The sequence below is a fragment of the Sus scrofa genome, chromosome 12 (assembly GCF_054392235.1).
Source record: "Sus scrofa isolate SSC_HxYL_T2T_F1_AM1 chromosome 12, Sscrofa_HxYL_maternal_Yorkshire_Landrace_v2.0, whole genome shotgun sequence".
Classification (NCBI taxonomy): domain Eukaryota; kingdom Metazoa; phylum Chordata; class Mammalia; order Artiodactyla; family Suidae; genus Sus; species Sus scrofa.
The window spans coordinates 49,697,194-49,721,408 of NC_139394.1; the positions used below are offsets into that span (position 1 = coordinate 49,697,194).

The following is a 24,215-nucleotide window of genomic DNA, read 5'->3' on the forward strand; positions in this document are numbered from 1 at the left end:
GCCACACCCACGGCATATGGAAGTTCCCACACTAGGGGTTGAATTGGAGCCACAACAACAGCAGATCTGAACCATGTCTGTGACCTATACCACAGCTCACAGCAACGCCAGATCCTTTTAACTCACTGAGCATGGCCAGGGATCAAACTTCATGGATCCATGGTGTCCTCACGGATACCAGTCAGGTTCATTACCGCTGTGCCATGACAGGAACTCCTAACGTATATTTTTGAATATAAACCTTACAACAGCCTCATGACATGGGAATTCTTCTTCCCATTTTACCAATGAGGAAAAAGACTCAGAAAGAAGCTAGGTCACAAAGTTGGTAAGTGATGGACTAGGATTTGAACCCAAGGGGCTCTGACTGCCAGCCTTGCTGCTCCCCGGAAGGCCACCTTTTCTGCCGTGTTAGGCAGGGTCAGAGAGGTGAGTCACCCTTAGTAGCCCACCCTGGTTAAGATCTGTGTTGGTGTCGGTTCAGGAGGTCTGGCCCAACCAAAGCATGGATGGACAGTGTGGGGCTTACTCTTACTCAATGTACTCAAATCAAGTCTCTGGACTTGCAAATGGACCATGACCCCGCCACTCTCTGAGGCGCTGACCACCTCCTCCCTCTGGCACTTCTGGCCTCTTCTCTTTGGGGAAGGGACGAGAAACCAATCCTCATCAAATATTCACTGGGACCCACACACAGTGGTAGGCGCTTCACACTGTCTCATCATCTAATCCCCACTTTCTAAACAACCCACTTTCTAGCCAAGGAAAACGAGAGGCGAGTGCCTTGCTAAGCCCCCAGCAACCACACCCCCCAAGCTGGTAAGTGGCAGCCCTGGGATTCACAACCAGGATGGCTCTTGGGGAGCTGTTTGTGTGTCTATAACCCTCCCCAGCCTGTGATTCCTCCAGGGCAGGCTCTGTGTTACTCATCGTTCTGTGGGACTTGCAACGTGTTTGCTGCCTGACAGTCCTGCAGTGGTGGTTCACTGCGTAAACCTCTTATTCCCCACTGGTCTCTTCTGCCAGCTGTAAACGGTCCATCCTGATTCCCAGGGATCCGTGGAAAACAAGGGAGGTATCATCTTTAAACTTAGTAACAATAAGCACAATTGCCATGGGGATGAGGGGAGGGCAGGACACTCCAAAATTGCTTAGTAGCTCTTTGTGGAGCCAACAGCAGCCACAAAATGCATCATCCTCTGGCTTGGCCGTCCCATCGTCAGGAATGTATAAGCAATGAGCTAACTAACTTAAAGAAAGGACTTGGGGAGTTCCTTTCGTGGTGCAGCAGAATCCTTATGGATCCGACAAGAATCCATGAGGATTCGGGTTGGATCCCTGGCCTCCTTCAGTGGGCCGGGGACCTGGTGTTGCTTTGCACTGTGGTGTAGGTCACAGACAAGGCTCAGATCCTGAGTTTTTGTGATATAGACAGGCAGCTGTAGCTCCAATTCGACTTCTAGCCTGGGAACTTCCATAGGCCACGGGTGGGACCCTAAAAAGCAAAAAGCAAAAAGCAAAAAAAAAAAAAAAAAAGACTTAAGAAGAAACCCCCACAAACCCATCAAAAATGTACTTTCTACAACAGCCCCCAGTTGGAAACAATTAACTCCCTGGAGTTAAAGAGGAGCTGGGTAAACTCTGCTACTTCAGTACCATCCACTGTTATGTTGCCATTTAAACTAACAAGTGTGTGGACCACGTAACCATATGGCAAACTCCTCCTAAAATAACATCAATCAAAAAAAACTAGAACCTAAATAGTAAGCAAACAGTGATCACAATAATGTTGTAAATTGTGCAAATGAGACACAATAGAGACACTTGGTGTTTATTCTGTTATGTATTTGCTACTTACTATTTACTTCTATTATAAAGATGGCTAAACAGTCAATAAACAAGGAAAATCAGAGGAGATAATAGCGAAAAGCAGTTGCTCTCAAAGAGGAAAAATCTAAGAAATGTGCTCAGGGCCCATCTACACTCAGCCCGGGAGGCCTCCAACGCTCAGAGGCGGGACCAGGCTGGGTTTTACCCTCTGTATCACCAGCAGGGACCATCCACCCTTCTCGTGCCCCTCACAGGAGGGAACGGGGGCACAAATGCCCCCAGAAGAATCATTCCCCCAGGCCTGGAATGTTCGGCCTGGACACTTGCAACCAAGCCCATGTCCATACCAGAGCCCCACCTGCTGCGAGCCCCCAAGGGCGGAGGGTACCCTGAGAGGGAGCACCTAGAGGAAGAGAAAATCCCACAGCCCTCCATCAATTCACACACACACACACACACACACACACACACACACACACACACACCCCGGGGCTTCTCCTGTGGAAAAGAAAGAGGCACAGCATCCTCCCCTCTCCTTTCCCACTTGAACACAGGGGTAGCACCCAGGTGACCCTCTCCCTGCCAGGCCTAACCTGACATCTGAGGAAGGGGGGTGGAGGGATGACGGGGCAGGGAGGAAATAAAAGAAAGAACAGTTAGCCTGTACCCCACATGTGCTAAGCGCCAGGTACCATGCTGACCACTCGACATGTCCCATCTCATTTAATCCTCACAACATCCCTCTGATGTAGATACCAGTATGATTCCTACTTTACAGATGAGCAAAAGGAGGCTCAGAAATGACCTGCACAAGCTCCCAGAGCAGCAAGTGGCAAATGAGGACTCATACCCAGGTCTGTCCTCCAGCAAGAACTTCGGAGGCTTCCTGGAGGGGACAGGAAGCCCTGCCCCACCTCCCTTGGTTCACCTGCACCACTGTCCTTCTCAACATCACCTGCCAGAGCAACAGTTTGGGTAGAAAGCAGGAGTTTCCAGAGGTGGCCCACCCCTCCGCCCCGACCCAACCCTCTACCCATCCACGGCCGGAATAAGCTCTATACAGAGATGCGAGGAATGGCAGCTCTGCAGGGACTTCCCTTAAAGGCCAGGCTGCCAGAGGAGAAAGGGGAGAAGGGCTTGGCAGAGACACCCTGGCCCCTTTGGTCCAGCCTCCAGGGAGAGCCCTCCCCCGCCCAGAGCGGAACAGAAAGCAGCCAAGCGGCAGGGCCACTGCCGGCCAGGCCAGCCTGGAGGAAGCAGGTGCACGGGGATGGCCTCCTGCTGCCACTGAAGTTGCAGAAGGTGTGGGCTTCCTCCTCCAACGGCCAGACCTGCCAGAGGGCCTCTTCCAACTGCCTGGCCATCAGCGCGTGTGGCCCCAAGTCTGTGACCTGGTGCTGGGGCCGGGAGGCCTAGGGTGGGATGGAGGTGGGTGTAAGCTCGACCAGGAAGCACCCACTCTCAGGGCGAGGAGCCTCTCCGCCCCACCCCCAGCCCACCCACACACATCGGCACCGGTGGCAGTTTAGTGGCGGGGCGGGGCAGTCCTTGGGCACAGGGAGATACAAATGCTCCTGGGCACATCTCGAGCTTTGATACACCTCCGCGCCAGGCCAGCCCAAACACTGCCAACTGCTGACACAACTGAAAACCTTACCCTTGTGGCCGGGAAGGGTGGCGTGGGAGGAACGGAACGGACCCGGAGGAGGCTATGTCTCTCCTCACTTGCTTTTTTAAGGAACTTACTCCTCTGAAGTAACCTCTGCTAAAAAAGAGGGCTACGACAGTCAGGGCATCCCTGAGATGCCATCTGTGCCCCTTCTGAGTGTCCCATCCACAGAAATGGAGGCGATCATGCTGAGTCCACTCTCGGGGACGGTGAAAGGAGGATCCCTGACAACTTCAACAGCCACCCCCTTACACCCCTCAAGGAAGAGGGGGTGGGGGGCTCTCCTGGCTCACAAAGCAGGGCTTCCAAAGGCCTGGGAAACACCGGGGTTCCAGGCTTTGGAAGAAAATAGCATTTCAAGGAGGCAGGCCTCAGGCACTCACGGTGTATGGGAAGGCGTGTCCCCGCAGGTGGGGGGCTGATGCGGTCCCAGGACTCTGAGGTTTAGAAGCCGGTGCCCCCTCCCAAACTTCCAAAGTCATGAGTCAGGCCCCGGAGACCCTGCCCCTCGCCTCTGACGGATAGAGGCTTCAGGCCATGGATTATCGGCTCCCTACCAGAAGGCGCAGAGGGGAGCCCCAAGGCAGCCTCCCCCCACCCCCCACAGACTTCAGCCACGTCTAGGGAAATAACCAAAAGGCCCCTCCTTTCCTAAACGAGGAAACAGCACGAGGCGCCTGGGACATTTCCGGGGCAGGGGATCAGAAGGACACTCACCCGCATGGCCTGGCCCGGAGCAGCCCAGAGCGAGGAGTCTCCTCTTGATGCTGCTCCGTTAGCAGCTCAAAATAGCACTGGCAGCAGCCCCGCCCCTGTTCCCCTCCCTCTCCCCCGGCCCCTCCCGTCCAGAGCTGCCCAGCCCTGGCCAGAGCCAGTCGGAGAGAAGCAGAGGCCTGGAGGACTGCGGGTACCAGGTATGCTGGGAGGCAGAGGGGGATACAGCATGCGTGGGAGAGGAGGCGGCTCTGGAGTAAGGACACGGGTGGGGGGCAGGCAGTGCTGGAGGGTGAGGGGCAAAGGACAAGGGAGGGTGAGACTCCGACTGACACACAGCCGGGCTCCCAGCAGCTGAGCTGATATGGCCCCTAAAAATAGCAGAGGAATTTGAGACCTGCAGCCCCCCGGCCCCACAGGCCAGGATCAAGACAAGCACATGCGCATTCATGTACACACACACACACACACCCGGCACACATGACCATTCGATCACCGCACAGTGTTCTCAAGAACACACAAATCATAGGCTCAGCCCAGCCATCTAATTACTGCAGCAGAGGCCAAGACAACCACTAACGTCACATCCAATACAACACACAGGGCCCACTGCACACTGTGCCCCAGCAGCGGCCACACAGCCGTCCTGTGAAGCCCAGAGACCCACACGGTCAGTCTGAGGCCCACTGAGGCTGCCTCGCTGGAATAAATACACCAGGGACACGCAAGGAGTCTGCACTCTCTCTGTGTAATCTCTCCCCAACACGGCCAGGGACGGCGCAGGCACAGAGGAGGGTGGGGTGGGTGGGGCGTGCTGGGGGGGCCTTGGCCCTGCAGACGGAGGAAACCGTGGGTGTCTGGCCAATGAGCAAGGGCTTGCCAGGGCAAGGCCAGTGCTCTTCATGCAGACGGACCCTGGCCTGGCTCTTCAGTTAGCACCACAGGATGCCCAGACCAGGGCCGGGGACACCTGGGAGGCTGAAAGGGAAGCTGCGAGTAGGTGGAAAGGAGCCAAAAGACAGGTCTTTCGAAGCTGTCTCAGAAACTGTCAGCTCTGCAGAAAAAAGGAAGCGGTGGTTGCCTCACTCTTCCTCTCCAGGAAGAAAAGCGTGGCGGGGGGGAGGTGCTAGGAAGCCAGAGCAGAGCTGTCTCCTAACCACCGCCCAACCAGGGAGTCTGGAGACCTCAGTCCTGTCACCCTGGCCGGTCCTGTGAGCCCAGTAGGTCCTGCAAACAGTATTACTTTCTCAGTGGAGAGGCTGGTAAGCACTGCCCAAGAGGTGCAAAGCCCAGCTCTGCCTCCCACCTGCCCACTCTCTGTGCAAGACCCACCACATAGGGCCATTAGGATGCTGGGCTTGGCCCTCTGCTTGCTTGTGAGTGGTCTCTTCCTGGGGAGATTGTCTGGTCCTTCTGGGGCACGTGCTGTGTCACAGGTCTTTGCATCTCCAATGCTTTCTTTCCACAATGGTGCCAACCTCAGTGGGACTTTAAAAATACTGATGCCGGGACCCCGCCTCTTCCCCCCAGGGTCTGATTTAATTGGCCTGGGAAGGCGGCCTGGGCACTGGGATTTTTAAAAGCTCCCCAGGTGATTCTTACCAACAGCCCCAGCTGAGAGCTGCTCAACTCAAAGGGCAACAAAAGGCCTAGAGCAAAGGTGTCCATCTGTTAAATCAGTGAGGCAGTGAATGAAGGAATGAATGATTTAGCTGTGTGACCATGGGCAGGTGGCTTAAATTTCCCCCAGCTGTAAAATGAGGATTATGCTGCACTGACTCTCAATATGAGGTTGACAAGATCTCAGTTAGTGAAAGGGCTTTGGTTCTCAAAATGTGATCCTCAGAGCAGCAGCATCACCTAGGAACTTGTGAGAAACATACATAAATTCCAGGGCCCCACCCCAGATGTACCTGAATCAGAAGTTCTGGCTGTGGGACCCAGCATCTGCGTCTTTACCAGCCCTCTAGGTGATTCTGAGAACCACTGCTTTAAAAGAATTGTTCACAGTGTACTGTAGTCAGGTTATTAGGTTATGAGACCTCAGGAGCTAGACTGCCTGGTTCAATCTTAGCTCTTCCTTGCAGAAAACTACATAACTTAACTAACTCTATGCCTTGACTTCTTCACTTGTAAAATGGGAAAAAATAACACTACCCCACAGGGTTATTGTCGGGGTTCAAAGAATTAGTACTCGCAAAGCTCTAAGAACAACATCCAGCCCATATATTTTCAATGAGTATTAACAATTACTATCTGTCTATGATGATGGGGGGCATTAGAAGCAAAATTTCCAAGTAACTAAAGCCTACCCTCTTTGTAAAGGACAGAATATTTTCTATTTTAAATAGTTTTCTAAATTCTATTATGCTGTACAATCATAAAAATAACAAACATTTTATAGGCTACGTTTCTTAAGCAAAAGACTCAAATATCTTACACTCTGAGCTTTTCCTTTTTTTTTTTTCCATTTCTTGGGCTGCTCCCAAGGCATATGGAGGTTCCCAGGCCAGGGGTCCAATCGGAGCTGTAGCTGCCAGCCTACTCCAGAGCCACAGCAACGCAGGATCCGAGCCGCATCTGCAACCTACACCACAGCTCACCGCAACACCGGATCGTTAACCCACTGAGCAAGGGTAGGGATCGAACCCGCAACCTCATGGTTCCCAGTCGGATTCGTTAACCACTGCACCACGACGGGAACTCCTGAGCTTTTTCTCTTGAACCCGGCTGTTCCCTCTCCATCCAGGACTGAAGGGCACATTGTGCCCACGGCAATGACTTCTGACTTCCAGCCTGGCTTCTGCCCCACCAATGCCCCAAACCACCTCAAAGGCACCAGCCCTGCCTTGGCACCACAGGCAACCTGAAGCCCTGCTCCACCCCCACGTTAGGAGGGCCGCACACCCTTTGTGTCCCTATATCTGCTTTTCAGTTCCTTTGTTCTCTAGCCCTGTGTCAGGCCATCAGCTGTCACTGTGCCTGTCACCATGCCTGTCTCCAGCAGTCTCACCTCCTTCTAATATGCCGTTTCTGCCAAAGGCTGGAAAACCAGATAACCAAGCCTGAGAGTCCAGAGTCCAGAGCAGAACACGTGGGATGTCAGGGAACACGCCAGCTCTCTTGTGAGTGAAGGGCCTGGGTTTTCCCACACAGACTTGGTGTCCTCTACTAGGCACTAGGCTGCCTGAAGGCCTTCTGGGCCCACCTGCCATTCAGCAGGGCCCTGGAAGATGACTTATGTGTGACTGAGTGTCACTTTATCGGCACAGTCTCGTTCTGACTTATAAGCAATCACATGCCCATCCACCCACTCTTCTACTGACTATTCCGTCTCTGAGATGCTTGCTGTTACTGACGGAGACCATCTCAGAGCAATTTCACTTCCTTTAGTGAAAAGCGCAACCTCTTCACTCCGGGGAGAAAGCTGGGGCCCTGGCAACACTCTCAGCTTCACACGTCACCACAGTTAGTCCCTCTGCTGCTCAAAGCTCTGTGCTGACTCAGGGCCTGGTCCATAAGCCTGCCCTATGGCTCTGGGGGGCCGTGCGGTTACCCCCACAGCCAGCCAGGCCACCCCCAGGGGCCTCAGCCTGCCTCCAAGGACAGTCACGACCGGCCCTCCTCAGCACCGCACCCAGCCCTCTCCCCAGCACACCCGGCTCTCCCCTCCCCATGGCTCCCTGCCCTCATCCCCACCAGAGCCTTAACTTATGAAAGCCTCTCCACCAGCCTCTCTGCCTTCTCCAGCCTCCCTGTTTCTCAAAGTCCGTCTCAAGTCCCACATCCTTCATGAAGCCTTTCCCGAAACCTAAGACCTATGTGCTAACAGAGTAACAAAATCTGAACCCCAGCTCAGTCTCTGTCTTGCAGTCTGACCTAAGGAAAAGTTATTTGACTTCTTAGACTTTCCATTTTTTTTGCCTTATAATAAGTATACCTACCTTATGGGGCTGTTGTGTGAGAATTTAAAAAAACAAAACCAACAAACAGTACATGTAAAGCACCTAGCATTAGGCCTGGAGAATTGCAGGCAGTGATTAAATTATTAAAAACCACAGCGTTCACTGTCTATATCACATAGGCATGGTGGTTCTTGAGTACACTCAACACGGTGTTCCATTAGACACGGTGGGGTCACACCCCACAGGGTTAGATTCCAAAGTCAACATGTAAGACAAAAATAGAATAAAGCCAAAATTACTCTTAAAAATCCCCTAAATTCCTCACAAAGTACAGTACACATGGTTTTATATACACGATTCTATATATCTGAAAGCCAAATGTATAGTCACTGAAGAGCAGAGAATGAAAATATACAAAATACAGTGTTTATAATTTCAGACTATAGTAATGCACTTTCTTACACGACCACATACAGGTATCTTCCACTTTTTGAAAGTTTGCTTTATGCCACTTGGCTTTTACAAAAGACCTACATTAGTATCTGTTTCCAAAAAGAAAAAAAAAATCTGAACAAGATTTTCACTTTTATGAAAACATGCTAAAAGCAGAAATTGTGTTGTTTGTTTTGCTGCAGGCATTACAGAGGCAGCACACACTGTGAGCAGCCCTGCCAAGCTCTTTCGCCAGGAACTACACTCAGCATCTCAGCCTAGTCACCATAACTTGAACTGAATCTGTAGCTGCACTTATCGTGATTTACTTCATGCATCCATTAGCAAAATGTGCCCTAAGGTAACTGCTGCTTCACGTTCCACCATTTTGGCTTCATAGGAAGCCTCTACTCTCAGATTAGAGGTGCCGGAAGTGGGGGCTGTAGTTGAATTTATTGACGCTTAATGCATATATGCCATGACTAAATTGATGTTTTCATGGTAATCTATCTGTATCATATATTTAAGCCTTCTCTCCCTGGAGAACAGGGACCATTTCCTACTTCTTTTAGATACATCCCACTCCCCAGCACCAGGCACCCAGTAGGTGCTCAATAAATATCAATAAGACTTAACTACTGATCCGAAAGGTACATGTGCAATTAGCCAGATAGAAGAGAGCGGGGAACAAAGGAATATCCAGATAGAGTAGCAACTTGAACTACTTTGCTCTCCCACATCCGTAGCGCTGGGTGAGTGAAAGCTCCTTGGCTCTGTTTCTGGCAGTAGGCAGGCAAAGCAGCTAAGCAGAGCTAGGGGCAGGCTAGGCAGGAGGCTTGGAGTTACTAGGCAACTAGGGATGGCCTGTAATACCTCAAGGTGAACACTGTGGGGAAGCACAATGCCTGTTTTGGGGTTTTGTGTGTTTGTTTCATCCTCTTACCACTAGACTGTGAGCTTCTTGAGGCTGGTTTAGAGGTAGATGGTTGGTAAAACAATGAGAATGAGGTTCTAATTTTACATTTTAACTAAAGAATACTCCTCTGACTCCATTTGCTTTTCTAGTTCCCTTTTAAATCAAAACAAAACAAACAAACAAAAAGTCTGTAAGCACTAACTCCTTAAATGGAAACTGATTGTATAGTGCTTGTTTTATTATTAATTTGCAATCTATAAAATGTCACGAAGAGAACTCCTTATTCAGGGTAGCTGGGGGGAGTCCTGCTTAAAGCACTCAGCTCTCAGGCTGGGGAGGGCCTAAGCACTTATGCGTCCTGCGGTAGGGGATTCCCCCCAACACCAGACACATGCATTCTCTGGGATGGCCACTTAAAGGTTTCTCAGCACCAGTGCCTGCCCTCTGTTGGGAAGGATTATCTTTCTCCCCACCGCCTTTGTCTTCTCTCCTATGAAATAACAGCGTAGGAGTGTTAGTGGACAGTGACTGGTACCCTCCGAAAGACCAAAAATTTTTGACATTTTACTGAGTACCAATAACCAGTGGATCCCAAAATGGAAGGGGACAGACTCCCTTAAAGAAGCCTAGGGATGACCACAGGGGAAGGAGGACTGAGAGCAAAACCTGCCGAGACCAAAGGTTTATGCCCAAGGCTGGGTCCAGACAATCCTGTGCAGACGGCGAGTCGCTTTGGGCCCCGGCCCCCGCAACCCCCCCGCGGGGCAGCCCCCGCCCCCCCCGAGTCAGCCCCCGCCCCCCCCCGAGTCAGCCCCCGCCCCCGCCCCGAGTCAGCCCCCGCGCCGCCCCCCCCACCCCGAGTCAGCCCCCGCCCGCCTCCTCCGGGGTGGGCCTACACTTCCTGGTCCCGCCCACCACCAGCGCAGGGGCAGGGCTGGGGCGGGGCCAAACCGGCGCATGCGCCCGGAGCCCTGGGATACACCCGCCCTGTAGAGCCGCTGGAGCCCAGCAGAGGGCAGCCGCCCCCTTCTTAAGGACCCGCCGGTGCCCAAGTGGCGAAATATAACCTCTTTGGGGTCGCCATCCCGGCCCCGCCCCCGAGAGGCGTCCCCTGGGAGCTGGAGACAAGGGGGCTGAAGCGGCAAGATGGCCTCGCCCGTTACCCTGGAGGGATAAGTCAAGAAGAAGCAAGGATGACGTCGGCACAGACAGACTTGGCTTTCATCACTGCTCCATCCCCACGGCCCTAAACGCCCCTCTATATAGTAGTCACTCAACACATGCTTATAAATGGAATACAATGGATGAATGACTTCATGAATAAACAGAAGAATCCAGGGATGTTTTGAGCCTGTGTAGTGGGGAGAGATCTGGGACAAACAATCCAGGAGGGTCAGTGGGCTTCGGGTAGCCAGCCCCTATCATCACTGCCCCAGCGGTGGTCGCTGAGGCTTAGCACTCTCCCAGCCCCTGCCTCGCACACCTGAAGGTTTGCTCAGAGCCTGTTGACACCATACCACCTCATGGGCACAGAGCCTAGGCAGGGAAGTCCAGGCTTGTCCTCTAATAAGACCAGGAATCCATCCCTTGGGAGTCAGGTCCCGGCTGCCTGCAGGGACCACCTGACTGGTGGTGCGAGTGGGCCTGCTGCTCCATGAGGACTCTCAGCTGCTGGGGATTTCCTCAGGGCCCCTGGGGATTTCCAAACTGCCTCTACTTGCCAAGCTCCCACAAGGCCCAAAGCCAAGGGCCAACCCTGAGGATGGTTTCCCAACATCCTCCACACTCCTGCCCCAAATCCCACCGAGACTGGGGGCTTCTGAATCTATAAATGCACCACACATGATCTTCCCAGCCCCACCCCCTCGGGCAGACCGGAGAGAATAGGCATAAAGAAGAATTGTTCTCTTTTTCACATAAATGACAACTCCTCTCTACTTCCATAGGAGAAAAAAAGGAAACCCAGTTTAAGGGTCAGCCACACCAATTTAAATAAAAATATCAGTTTTGTCTCCTGGGGTGTGAGTTGGAGGCCTGTGCTATTTATTCCTAAGGTCAGAGAAGCTCCTTTAGACAACCCTCAGTGTCCCCCAAACACTGGACATTCAAAAAAATTTAAGGATCTGTGTGTTCGCCTCTGGAGGCCCCGACTGGGCCTGTTTCTAGAACCCCTTTGAAGCCAAAATAAAGCACAGATCCAATCCTCATAGAAGCAGAAAGGAAGGAGCAAAAACTACTTTTCCTACCAACCCACCACCTCCTCATGAACAGCCCTGGCCAAATCCACTGGGGCATGTGAGCACCTGAGCATTACAAGGCTGGGCAGAAAACATGCTTGGCGAGGTGGGGAACCAATGCCCCGGTCAGGGTGGCACACAGCCAGGGACCTGTTGGCCCTGGGGCATCAGGATTCCAGAGTTGGTGAAGTGTAGAAATTGCCCAAGAGGACAAGCCTCCTTCCGGAGAGGACAGGAAAACACCACCCTCCCCCAGGCTCGGGGGGGGGGGGGTGGCGGCGGGCGGGAGGGGGGGAGACTGCAAGAGGTGACAAGCTTCCAGAGTACTCCACTGTTTCTTTCTGAATGAGCTGTGGAGAGCTGCACTGTTAATACGGTAGCCACTTAAGTGTAGCTATTTAAATTGACACAAGGAATACCTCTGATTAAATTAAAAGCAAATAAAATGTTAAATTCAGTTCATCAGTCACTGGCCACATTTCAAGTGCTCAATAGCCACGTGTGGCTAATGGCTACTAAGTGGGAGAGCACTTAGAACATTTATCTCTTTGCAGAACTTTCTATTGGACAGTCTGGTCCAGAGGATCCCCCTTTTAACTTGTCCTTGTCATCCTTGCCAAAGGCTCCTTCAGGTGTTGTCCCAAACCACCTGCTATTCTTTCCCACCTTGTCCCAGAGTCTGCTTAGGCTCCTGTCCCCACATGCCTTTCCTTGACTCACTGTGCCTCAGAAAGATGTGGGGGAGGGACCTGTAGCCACCATTTAACCCACAGCCTGGGAGCAGAAACCAGATGCAGAGGGGCTGAAATGGCAAGGCTGAATGGGAGCCAGTCTCCACCCCAAGGCATCCCAGGCCTGGGAGAAAGCCCCTCAGTGCCACACAATCGCTCCTTGTTTCTGCAAAGTCTCTGCACCATGCATGGGTAAGACATCTGGAATGTAGTGGCCTGAGGGCTTCCCCACACCACCCGCTGCAGGACTCATCTGCTGTTAGTGCTCCCAGGAAGAGAAGTGCCAGCAGACCCCTGAACTTGCAAGGGCAAATAAGGCAATGGACGTCTTGTGCTGAGCAGACTGCCAGGAGTTCTGCCAGGGGGTAGTGGGGACCATAACTGGACACCTCCCTGCAAAGCCAGCTGGATGAACCAAATGAAGAAGAGGGGGACGAGGACACAGCGGAGAGAGGATTTTGGGCACGCTCAGCACGCTAGAGGCTCAAGCCCCCGGCCCCACCCCACCCCTGCCAGGGGAGCAAGGGAACGGGGCATGGATCCAACCGCTATTATATTCTATCCCGGGCACTTAATTTGAAAGGTTTTGCTACAGTAGCTAGACGATCCGAGGTGGGAGTGTCTGGGCAAGCTCTTACGGGTGATGGAGGAGCAGAGAACAGACCCGGAACTGGCGGGCCAGGGCGGCCTCTCTGTTCTGTGCCTTAATTCCATCCTCAACTCCTGCCGAGCCTAATCCAGATGGGCTGCCAGAGGCAAGACAAGTGTGAAGAAGCACAATAAGTTGTAAAGAGACCACAGAAAAAGTAGAGTTTGTTTGTTCAACTGGAAAACAAAAAGAAAGCAGCCTGGTCTTTGAAGGGTACTGGTATCAGCCAAGGATTTGACTAGAGGGAGTCACGGAAAAGCAGAACAGTTTTGAGGTAGCACAGTCTGGCGTCAAACTACAGGTTAGACTGGATGCTCAGGGCAAAGCCTCTCACTCTGAGGCTACCATGTGGCCCTGGGTAAGCTTGGGGACCAAGCCAGGCCTTATTTCCCTACCTCCACCTGGAAGGCCCTTTGGGCTAAAGCACCATCCTGAGGAGAAGAGTAACCCCCCACCCTAGCTGGTCCTGAGCGGAGCCGAGGGGTTAACAGCCTGCGGCATCCCCGTGGGCAGATGGCCATCACGCTCCCCAGCAGCATGCACTTCTCAGCCAGTAGAGACAGATTCATGAAGTGGACAGTAACGCTATTCTAATGACTTATGTGTATTGATTCATTAACCTTCAAAACAGCCTTACAAGGTACTATTATTCTTTTTTTTTTTTTTTTGTCTTTTGTCTCTTTAGGGCCGGACCCACAGCATATGGAGGTTCCCAGGTTAGGGGCTGAATTGGAGCTACACCACAGCCACAGCAACTCGGGATCCAAGCCGCGTCTGCGACCTACACCAGAGCTCATGGCAATGCCGGATCCTTAACCCACTGACTGAGGCCAGGGACTGAACCCACATCCTCATGGTTACTAGTTGGGTTCATGAACAACTGAGCCACAACGGGAACTCCAAGTACTATTATTCTTATTTTACAGATGAGGAAAATGAGCCATAGAGAAACTAATTTGCCCATGGTCATCCAGCTAGTAAGGCATCAGAGCCAGGATTCGAACCCAGGGAGCCCAGCTCCAGAGTCCATGCCGTGCCCAGTTCATACCAACACATACACAATTGTATGCAACTTCCAATTTTCAGGCCCTTCTGCCTATGCTGCCTTCCTCTTCTTTCTCCTCCCTAAAATGAGCCGAAAGTAGTTCCTACAGTCAAAACCAGCCCTCCCACCCAACTTCATATATGCCAAGCATCTGTTTCTACAGCAAGAATAAGAGCTTTCGTTCGGGGATTTTGAAGAAAATGGGTAGGGAGGGAGGGTAGGGAACCCTTTACAGTAGGGGCTCCCCTTTCAGAGGCATGGAGACAGCCTCTAAAACCAGTGGTGGAAGGAAGACACAGGGGCTGGGTGGGGACCCCAAGGCCCTGATAAAAACAGGAAAACTGTGCCTTCATCTGTCCCAGAAACCAAGTTGTCTGGTTTGAGGCCAGCCTTCCCCTGCACAGAGAAGGTGCAGAGGCTGTTAGAGGGACTGGACGCTGACAGCAGAAATGTTTTAGAAGGTTCTGGGTGAGATAGACAACCCAGACTAAATTCTGCTCTGGGGGGGTGGGGGGCACGTGCCTCTTGTGACATTTCCAAGCTGGGTGTCCCGTCCCAGAAGCTGGTTCTGCTCCCCAGGTCAGGGCCAAGAAATGATGGGTGGAGGCAGGAAACAATAAAGGAACCTGGGAGAGGAATGAGACAGGCATCCAAGCGCCTGGGCGGGGAGGGTCCCCTCCCACCAGGAAGGGCGAGGGCATTCTTACCAAGCAAGGTGTTTGGGCTGGTACCCTCACCTTCTCCAAGCCTAGGCCTCGTTCCTGCCTGCCGCCCTCAACCTCGGCTAGACAAGAAACTGTGTCATTGTCCAGAAATCCCAACACCAGAAACAGGATCACTGCAGGCTGCCTGAGAAATGTGGGCTCTGCCAGGCAAAGCCAAGTGCTAAGGGGAATAAGGATGTTGGCTGGCCACTTGATTCCAGGAAGACGGCCCACAGCAGTCCCCCCAGGCTTCCCAGGCAGCGCGCCCAGTTTCTCTCCGGCCTCTATTGATCTTGTCGCACGGCCAAGTCAGTGGGGACTCGACCTCACCCTGTGCCTGGGTCCTTCAGGTAACCCAGCCCACGGAGGAGGATACAAGGCTGAGTCCCTCGTGCCTGCGGTGCAAGGCACACAGGCTCCCATAGCCTGAATGGCTCCAGGGAGGGCGAGAGAGAAGATGCCAGCCCACCCGGGGAAGAAACTTCCTCTACTCTGAGCCGGTGCTTCTGCACTTGGCCCCACAACCAAACAAGTCTGCAGATGGTGGGGTGGGGGGGGGCGGATGCGGGCAGAACGAACAAGGACATTGTATCAGACCCCTCTCCTCCCTGCATCCCGGGAGGGCTCCACGAAACCCTCCGGACACTTTCTCCTTGATGCGATGGGTCTGGGCATGAAACCGGGTGTCACAGAGTCATGACTGTCTCATGCTGCCTGACAGCGCTGTCACAGCTTGGCTGCTGGCCCACGCCACTCTGGGCTGAGAGCTATCTTTTTGCAGATGTCTTCTAGAGAAAGCACAGGCTCCTCCATCACATCTTGAGGGGACGTCTTCAGCCTTCCTCCTCCACAGGATCAAGCCCTCAGGATGACATGGAGCAGGTGCTCCTCAAGACCTTCCTACATCCCACCCTGATGGTGCCAAAGCGTGGGGGCCAAGCCCCCCGGTCCCGCCTACAGCCCAGAGCCAGGCCCCTCCCCACCACACCCCTCCTCCAGCCCTCTTCTGCCCAGAGGCAGGGGCAGCCTCGCAGTCCTGCTGCCTGAGAAGAGAGCCCAGGAGGTGTCCTGTGAGAACTCTCTCTCCCTGCAGGTACTCGCCTGCCACAGGGCCTGGCAGTGAGAGAAGCTGGGGAGGGAGGGAGGAAGTGAGTCAGCTCCTTGCAGAAAGGGGAATGGGAGGGAGGAGGCAGCAGAACTGAGATCAGAGGGCAGAGGGCACCGGGGCTCGAAAGGTCACTAAGAGAGGGAAGGAACCAGGCCCTAGAGGTGTTGTGGGGCCCACAGAGTGGAGGACAGATACAGATGACAAACTCAGCAGTGCTACCTCCTGCCAAGGTTGGGTGGCCCCTATAAGCCAGAGAACCTGGGTCTGGCAGGCACAGCCCCACCTGGGGATGGAATCCAAGGCGGCTCCCCTTCCTGGCTCATGAACCGGCTGGAGGAAGTGAAGCCCGGTGGGGTACAGCCAGCCATGCTTCCTCCTCACTGAGGTGCAGTCTCTGGTCCCCAAGGCCTCCCACTGCCTCTCCTGAGCCCTGCAGCCCCAGAAGCCCAGGTTCCCCCTGGCCGGGCCCAGTGGGGTCACAAGATGCTGGCATCTCCCAGAGAGGATGGGAACTGAGCTCGGCCCCAAGGGCAGAGCAGCTGGGGCTGCCCCAGCATCTGCCCTGACCTCTCGGGTAGCCCCTGCCCAGGCGGGAGCTATCCCCAGGCTCCAGCTGGAATCTGTCGCTCTGACTGGGAAAAATCTTTGCTGTGAAAATTCCCAGCCTGCCGACATTCCAGAACACAGGCAGCCCAGGGAAAGCAGGAGGGACAAGGGCGCCCTGAGCCCTGCCAGGCCACATTCCACCTCCTCAGAGACCTGCAGCCAGGAAGATGGGCACATTCCTCCAAGGTCCCCTGGGCCAGACATTGTGACCCCACATGACCCTGAATCTGCTTCTTACCCATGCCTGATGCCTTCCTTGGGGCTCCCTCCTCCCAGAGCCCCTTCCCCAGGCTCCTGCTCCAGGCTGCCTGGAGCCCACCTCCCCTCCACTCCTGGGAGAGATGCTGAGTGAGTGCCCAGGTGCATAAGAAACAGAGTCACCAAGCACCAAGGACAGGAAGCAGGGAGGGTTCTGGGAACCAAAACTGAGCGAAATACGAGAACCCGGGCAGAGAGAATGGGAAACCAGTTCCTGCCTAGAGAACCATCTTCTTTCCTTCGACAGATAGCCACTGTTCTCAAGTGCTCCAGCATGGCCGAAATAAAGAAGGTGATGATTGACTCAAAATCTTTTTTTTTTTTTTTTTTTTTTTGTCTTTTCTAGGTCTGCTCCCACAGCATATGGAGGTTCCCAGGCTAGGGGTCCAATCGGAGCTGTAGCCGCCAGCCTACACCACAGCCACAGCAACGCAGGATCTGAGCCATGTCTGCAACCTACACCACAGATCACAGCAACGCCAGATCCTTAACCCACTGAGCAAGGCCAGGGATCGAACCCGCAACTTCATGGTTCCTAGTCGGATTCGTTAACCATTAAGCCATGACTCCCTCAAAATCTTGATAAAAGCTATGAAAGAAAAGGATGAGGTGTAGACATGACACGGCCTAAGAGGACCAGGGACGGCTTCCCCCAGGAAACGATATGCAAAACCAGGCCAGGGTGTATGAGGACAGGAGGGTGGAAGAGGAAAAGCTTTAAAGGCAAAAGGAACAGCAGGGACTCTATGGCAGCCACCACCTGTGAGGCCGTCTGACAGGCTGGGCTCCTCACCTTTGTCCCACGGTGCACACTCGGCGACCATGTGTTCAGCCCCAGTGCAACAGAACAGGACCTGCTCTTGGTCAGAGGTGACATTCCAAGGATCCTGCGACCCCAAGTGCTACAGAGGTTAGTACCAGCATGTCAGCAAGAGCTAAAAAGGTGAGGGGGCAACGTGCCTGGCCTCCAGGACCTCTCAGGGGAGATGCGTAAAGTACAAAAGACACCCCCCCCCAACCCGGGGGACCACACCCAAACTCGGCCAAACAGATGCCACTTCTCCTCCTAAAGGCTTCCCTCAGCCACCTTGTCTGACCTCGCCCTGCTCTCACAAGACCGAATTCCGCCTGCTGCCGCCGGGGCTCACTTCCTCTGGCTCATCCTCGGGAGAGACAGAGAGCAGCTGTCATGCCCTCTGCAGCATATGCCCTCCACGAGTAGCCAGTCACTCCTGGCTTCCCCCTTCCTTCCGGAGAGGCGGCGTCTAGTGACAGGGCAGCAGGAATCAGAAGGCCGAGGCCTGGGCGGGACAGTGGGTGTATAAGGATCGCCAACACTGCCTCCCTACCCTGTAAGCATGGAGAGACAGCTCTCCCACACAGAGGAAGGGCAAGGAGCTGATGCCTAAAAGTTCAAATCCTGCCCAGTCACTTGAGAGGCATGAAACTTTAGGCAACTTACTTAACCTGAACCTCTTGGTAATCCAATTTCCTCACGTGTGAAACAATGACTATACAACCTACTTCAAAGGTGCTGAGAAAATGAAATGAATGTTTTAATACATGTAAAGCATCTAGAAGAGTGTCTGTGGAAAGCAGAGTGGACTCCGGCCACTGTTCTCGGCCTCGCCACTATGTTCATGCCCTTCCCTCAAGGCATTGCTGTTTGGCTGAAGCTTTCCCAGATCAATGAGATACCACTTGGAGGCTGGTCCAAGCTACGCTCCGAACCAGGCGCCTTCCCGGCAGACAAACACCCTCAGCTCTTCCCAGCCCCCGAGTCTGCGCAGAGCGGCGGGGCCGAGCCAGGCCGGGGCAGAAGGCCATGCCCTGATTCTGAGGAACATATGGCCGGAGATTAAGGGCGCCAGAGTGGTGACCCAGGTCTAAGGAAATAGTTTCCCAACCAAACTAGAGCCAACAACTGAAAAAATAAGCGTAGCTGACACTACCCCCTGTATTTAACAGAACGGAAGCTGCTGCCAAACACCATGCAGAACTCTAGGGCTGGTGGGGGGCGGGGGGGGGGTTGAAAGCTCCACTCCTTGGCAGTACCTGTCTGGCACAGTGGGCACCCACAGTGCTGCGGATGCCTGGGGTACATCCATACCGGCTGCCTGGACTGACAAAGGAGGCGCCAGGCAGCCTGCCCAGGCAGCGGGGGTGCCCCCACCCCAACTGGTCACCGGTCCCCACCCCCACGATGCTGCTCTCCAACAGGCTCCAGTGAGCAGGATTCAGCAGCTTAGCGTAGTGGGGTGGCGGGAGCCCTGCTGGCAGGCAGCACGCGTGCTTGTGGTTTCTGGAAAATGCTGTAGAGATTTGCAGCATTTTTAAAATACTTGTGTTCCCACCCACCACACACCCCCCTTCACCCCACTCCTCACTCACCCCGAGTCCAAGTCCGGGTGTTTGCATGTCTGGTGTCTTCCAGAACCATTTCAATGTAAATAAGAGGTATTAGAAAGAAGAAGAGGACAAGGTGGCCAGGGGTATCAGGGTGGGCTGGAGGGGTTCTGGCCAGGGCCCACCTCAGTTGAGGCCCTGCCCACACACCAGGGCTGCAAGGCATGCCTGCAAAAACAACCAACGACCATGACATGCACCCACACCCGGTCCAATGTGGCCTGGGCACCGTGCCCACCACCCACGGGATGGCTGGCCAGGGCACTCTGGGGCTGTAGTTCGTCTAGCATCTCATTGAGGAAAAAGCAGAATGGTCCTCTGAAGACAGAAAGGAGACCTAGCAGAAAAAAAGTAACCTAGTCCCCCACTCTTTCCTGCTGGTCCCATGTACCCCACTAATCCAGGATCGATAACCCCCCAAAATGTTCCCAAAGACCTCTCACCCACCCGTTCTCACACTCCTGACTGGCCCACTCACTTCTCATCACCAAAATGACATGGTTTGGGTTCCCAAATCAGGGCTCTCACTTGGTGAGACTCTGGTGCCAGAGATGCCAGAAGCTTTGGCACAAAATGAAGTAAAAATTGCCTGGAATAACATCAGGAAGAGAAGCATTCTAGAAACGCTGAGTTCAGGCAGCACCCAGCTGCTCCACCACCACCTGAAGGCCCTGGGAAAGCCAACTGCCCGGGAACTGGCCTGACAGACCCAGAAGCAGCACAATTTTGACTCAAAGTCTTCCCTTGGAATCTGGCAGGCCCCACTCCTGACAGCACCCAGGGGTCCTGGAGAGAAGGGTGATGAGACTCATATCGTTTCCGCCCGGGGGTCTAGGGTTTCCGGTACAGCAAGGAGGCCCCTGCCTCCTCCCTGGACTGGCCAGTCTCCTGTGAGGCCATGGATGATCATGCCTGCAGAGCTGAGAAGCCAGACTCCAAAAAGCTGGAAAGAACAAGAGAACACCCAGCATCCCATCGCTCCCTCCAGCTGACTGTCTGTCAAGACAGAGCTACAGTGAGTGTGGACAAGAGCGTTAGGAGTTCCACTGGAAAGAAAACCTGACAGGAGCAAGAATGAGAGGGCACGAGGATAGACTAAGAAGGCTGCAAAATTACCCTGAGAGAGACGGGGCAGAAGGAAGATACTCACGTTCCTAAGCATTTACTACCTGCCAAAGTCCGCATAAATGTCGTCATCCAGTACACAGACCCACTTATCTTAGACAAAGATCCGCTAAGTGTGGTGCACAGAATGAAAAACAAGTCTCCTCTTAGCTTCAATCTCATTCTCCTCAGAGAAAACCGCAGTTAGATGGATGTGCATGCTCCCGAGATTTAGCCTTATCAAACTCTGGGAGGACAGAATAGCGTTTATAGAGCTCAAGGGGCACTGTCCCTCGGGGGCCTCTCCTGATTGCCACCCCTTCCCCTTGGGCAGAGCTGGCACTTCCTCCTTCCCATCCCACTGCACAGCTGTGATAACAGATATGGGTGCGGAGTGGCATTTCTTTACTCAGGTCTATGCTTCCCCAAGGAAAGATTATATTTATTTAATCTCACTGTGCCCAGTACAGTACGGGTCCTTAAGCAGATGTCATTAAATGTTTAAGGGAATGAGCAAACTGAGGCTCAGAAAAGCTGGGTAACTTCAGTAAAACTCAAACACAGGTCTTTCTGGCTCCAAAGTGCACGCTCTTTACACTGTAACATGCTCTCTTGCAGATTCTCTGGAGTGTGGAGGTGGCTTGGATGCCTAGGACAACCCCGTGAGGAACCCTACAGCCCTGAAGCCTTTGAGTTCAAACCACAAGGTCTCGGGCACATGTCTGACAGCTCCAGAGGGCTCAGGAAGCTAGGCTTGACTGGGAGGGAGTGATAGGCCTTCCTTTAAACCCCCATCTCTCCCCCTCCACCACATCCTCAAAAGCTCAGGGAAACAGTGCTTTCTAGGTAGGGCTGGCTCCTCTGGCTCTTGGTGGCAGGGGGACAACCACATCAGCCAGGTGGGCTTGTGCGAGCTCCACAGAAGCATCCTACATTCCCAGACAACACATCTGTCCCACGTGAAGGGCCCACTGAGGATACAAACAGAAGGGACCAGCTCTCTCCTCTGCCAGGTCCTCGTTCCCACCAGGCTTCCACTTCTTATTTTTTAATGGCCGCACCCATGATATATGGAAGTTCCCAAGCCAGGGACTGAATCCAAGCTGCAGCTGCGAACTACGCCACAGCTGCACCAACACTGGATCCTTTAACCCACTGTACTGGGCCAGGGATTCGACCTATGCCTCCGCAGCGACCAGAGCCGCTGCAATAGGATTCTTAACCCACTGGGCCACAGCAGACACTCTGCTTCCACCGCTTCTTAATGGGCATCATCTTCCCCACTCAGACCCATGGAACTGGAGGAAGGAATTTTGACCCAACTGGAGTTTTAAGATTCTCATCTTTACTAATACCTCCCCTAGTCTCACCAGCTCTAGTAACTCTGCCTTTAGAAAACTTAAGAGTAACTGATCCAAAAACAGATGTCCCTAAAACATTTTCCCTAAGGAGCCAAGGAAAGAACTTAGCATCTTCCCTTAAGCCTCGCAGTCACACTTGACTCCTCCTCTCTTCCTTCCCTGACACCAACAAGACTACACTGCACCCCAATGATCACAGCAACACGACGGACAGGGCCAAGACACGGAAGCAACCTAAATGTCCATCAACAGGCGAATAGATAAAGAAGATGTGGTACATATATGTAATATATGGAACATTAGCCACAAAAAGGATGAAATAAAGCCATTTGCAGCAACATGAATACAACTAGAGATTATCTTTTTTTTTTTTTTTTTTGTCTTTTTTTGCCATTTCTCGGGCCACTGCTGTGGCGTATGGAGGTTCCCAGGCTAGGCGTCTAATTGGAGCTGTAGCCACCGGCCTATACCACAGCCACAGCAACACAGGATCTAAGCCACGTCTGCGATCCACAACACAGCTCACGGCCACGCCAGATCCTTAACCCACTGAGCAAGGCCAGTGATCGAACCCGCAACCTCATGGTTCCTAGTCGGATTCATTAACCACTGCGCCACGACAGGAACTCCTAGAGATTATCATATTAAGTGAAGTCAGACAAAGACAAACATCATATGATATCACTTCTAAGTGGACTCTAAAAAAAAATGATACAAATGAACTTGTTTACAAAACAGAAACAGACTCACAGACATAGAAAACAAACTTATGGTTACCAAAGGGGAAATGGGTGGGGAAGGATAAATTCAGAGTTTGGCTTTAGCAGATCCAAACTGCTATATATAAAACAGACAAACCACTAGGTCCTACAGGATCACACAGGGAACTATATGTAATATCTTGTAACGAACTATCGTGGAAAAGAGTCAAAAAGAACACAGAGACACACATTTTGCCGTATACCAGAAACACAAAATCTACTATACTTTAATTTTCAAAATTTTAAAAATTTAAAAGAAACACAAAATCTACTATACTTTAATTTTCAAAAATTAGAAAGACAACAGAGCCTACCTCAGCTACTGCTGTCTGAACCGTCTCTCCATCTCTGCTGCTTCCACCCATGTTCAGGCCTCCATCCAGTCTACTGAGATCACACGGCTGCTCCCGCACTACTCTGCCCACAGTGATCCCTGCTACGCCGGAAAGCATTCTCCAGAAGCGGCCAGAGGGATTTTTGAAAACCTGTTCCTATCACTCCCTAATTAAACTGCTTCAATGCCTCGGGCTGAAGTTCACATTCCCTAGCACGACTTATAAGGGCCTTGGCCACCGGGCCCCTGCTTGCTGGGCCCCTGCTTGCCGCTCCTGCCACTTCTCTCAAAACTGTCCCCACGCTCTCCCTCAGTCCTTTTCCCCAAATGCGTCATTCTCTCCAACCTCCAGCCATTGACATGTGTCTTACAGCCGTCCTCGTCCTCCTCTTGCCTCCCCAGCACTCATCTTCTACCCCGAGGCCAGCTTTCCCTGACTCACTCCCGAGGCTGTGCTGGACGTCCCCCTTCTGCGCTCCCTAGGACCGCATCCTGGCCCCTGCCATGGAGCATCTCAAATGGCCCTGTTCTTGTCTGCTCCTTGACCATCTCTCCCACTAGGCCATGGGGCTGGGATTATGGGCTGCTCCCTGCTGGACCCCAGCACCTAGCACACAGGCAGTGCTTGACAAATGTTTAACAGATGGGTGAGTGGAAGAACTGACAGCAGAAGGCGGCTTCTCTCAGGCCAGCGGAGTGATTCCTGTCAGGCCCCAAGCCTATCTCACTACTGCAGCTCACCCCTACTCCCAGTGGAACCCTGTCTAGCAGCTCCAGGGATATACGAAGAAGGTGTGAGCCAAGCGTTCTGGACACACACCATGTGAGAAGGAAACCCAAGGGGCTGTCTCTCCCGGGAGCCTTCTGGAGAGGCCATGGAGGAAAGCCATGGGGCCTGGCCCCCATCTGTGAGCAGGAAGAGAGCAGATGGCTAACCAGTTCCCTCAGAGCTCCCTGGGGACAGGCAACGTGTGGACACAGTTGATGGATGGCCTGATGGGCAGGGCGGCCGCCAGGAGCTGTCCCCGTGGGACTGGAGTTGTCAGGGTACCCCACCCAGGAGCCTGGGGGAGGCAGGAAGACTCTTTTCTTGGCCTGGAACTGGGATGAGAACTGCTGCCAAGAGAGGAGCAGGAGTAGGAGTGGGAGAGAGAGGAGATAGAGGACAAGAGCTGCAGAAGAGGCTGCAGGAGGCCCACACCAGCCCCGGGGCTGCCCCAGGAGGCTGGAATGCAGGCTCCGTCTGCTCCTCTCTGCCGTGGCATGAGTCCCCACCACCTACCCAGGTAGAGCCAGATACAGGCCTTCTCTGAATCCTGTTGTTCTGCCAGATGGCTCTAGGAGACTCACGAGGATGGGGCTTTCTAGTGTGTCCCCTGCCCGGTCCCCAGGTGGAGGAAGAAGTCCTCTGGGCACCAGTTGGGTTTGCCTCACAGGGGTGAGAA

General features: G+C 53.3%; 1 protein-coding gene and 1 long non-coding RNA gene across 51 annotated transcripts in view; one reads left to right on the top strand and one right to left on the bottom strand.

The window, feature by feature from the left end:
- Positions 1–24,215, bottom strand: part of MYO18A (myosin XVIIIA) — a 97,277-nt gene that overhangs the window by 59,850 nt on the left and 13,212 nt on the right. For 9 of the 50 annotated variants that reach the window (XR_014821475.1, XM_084985341.1, XM_084985323.1 and 6 more), the window contains exon 1: positions 4,217–4,295. The exons of the other annotated variants lie outside the window; for them this stretch is intronic. Coding sequence is in view for 6 of the 9 variants with exons in the window: in XM_084985341.1 (XP_084841467.1) it covers positions 4,217–4,222 (6 nt within the window). In the remaining 3 variants the exon portion in view is untranslated. Of the gene's footprint in view, positions 1–4,216; positions 4,296–24,215 lie in introns of those variants that run through there. 50 annotated transcript variants of the gene reach the window in all.
- On the top strand, positions 4,347–8,988 carry LOC146398282 (uncharacterized). Its single transcript, XR_014821656.1, has 2 exons — positions 4,347–4,413; positions 8,754–8,988. It is a non-coding gene; the product is annotated as an uncharacterized LOC146398282 (long non-coding RNA).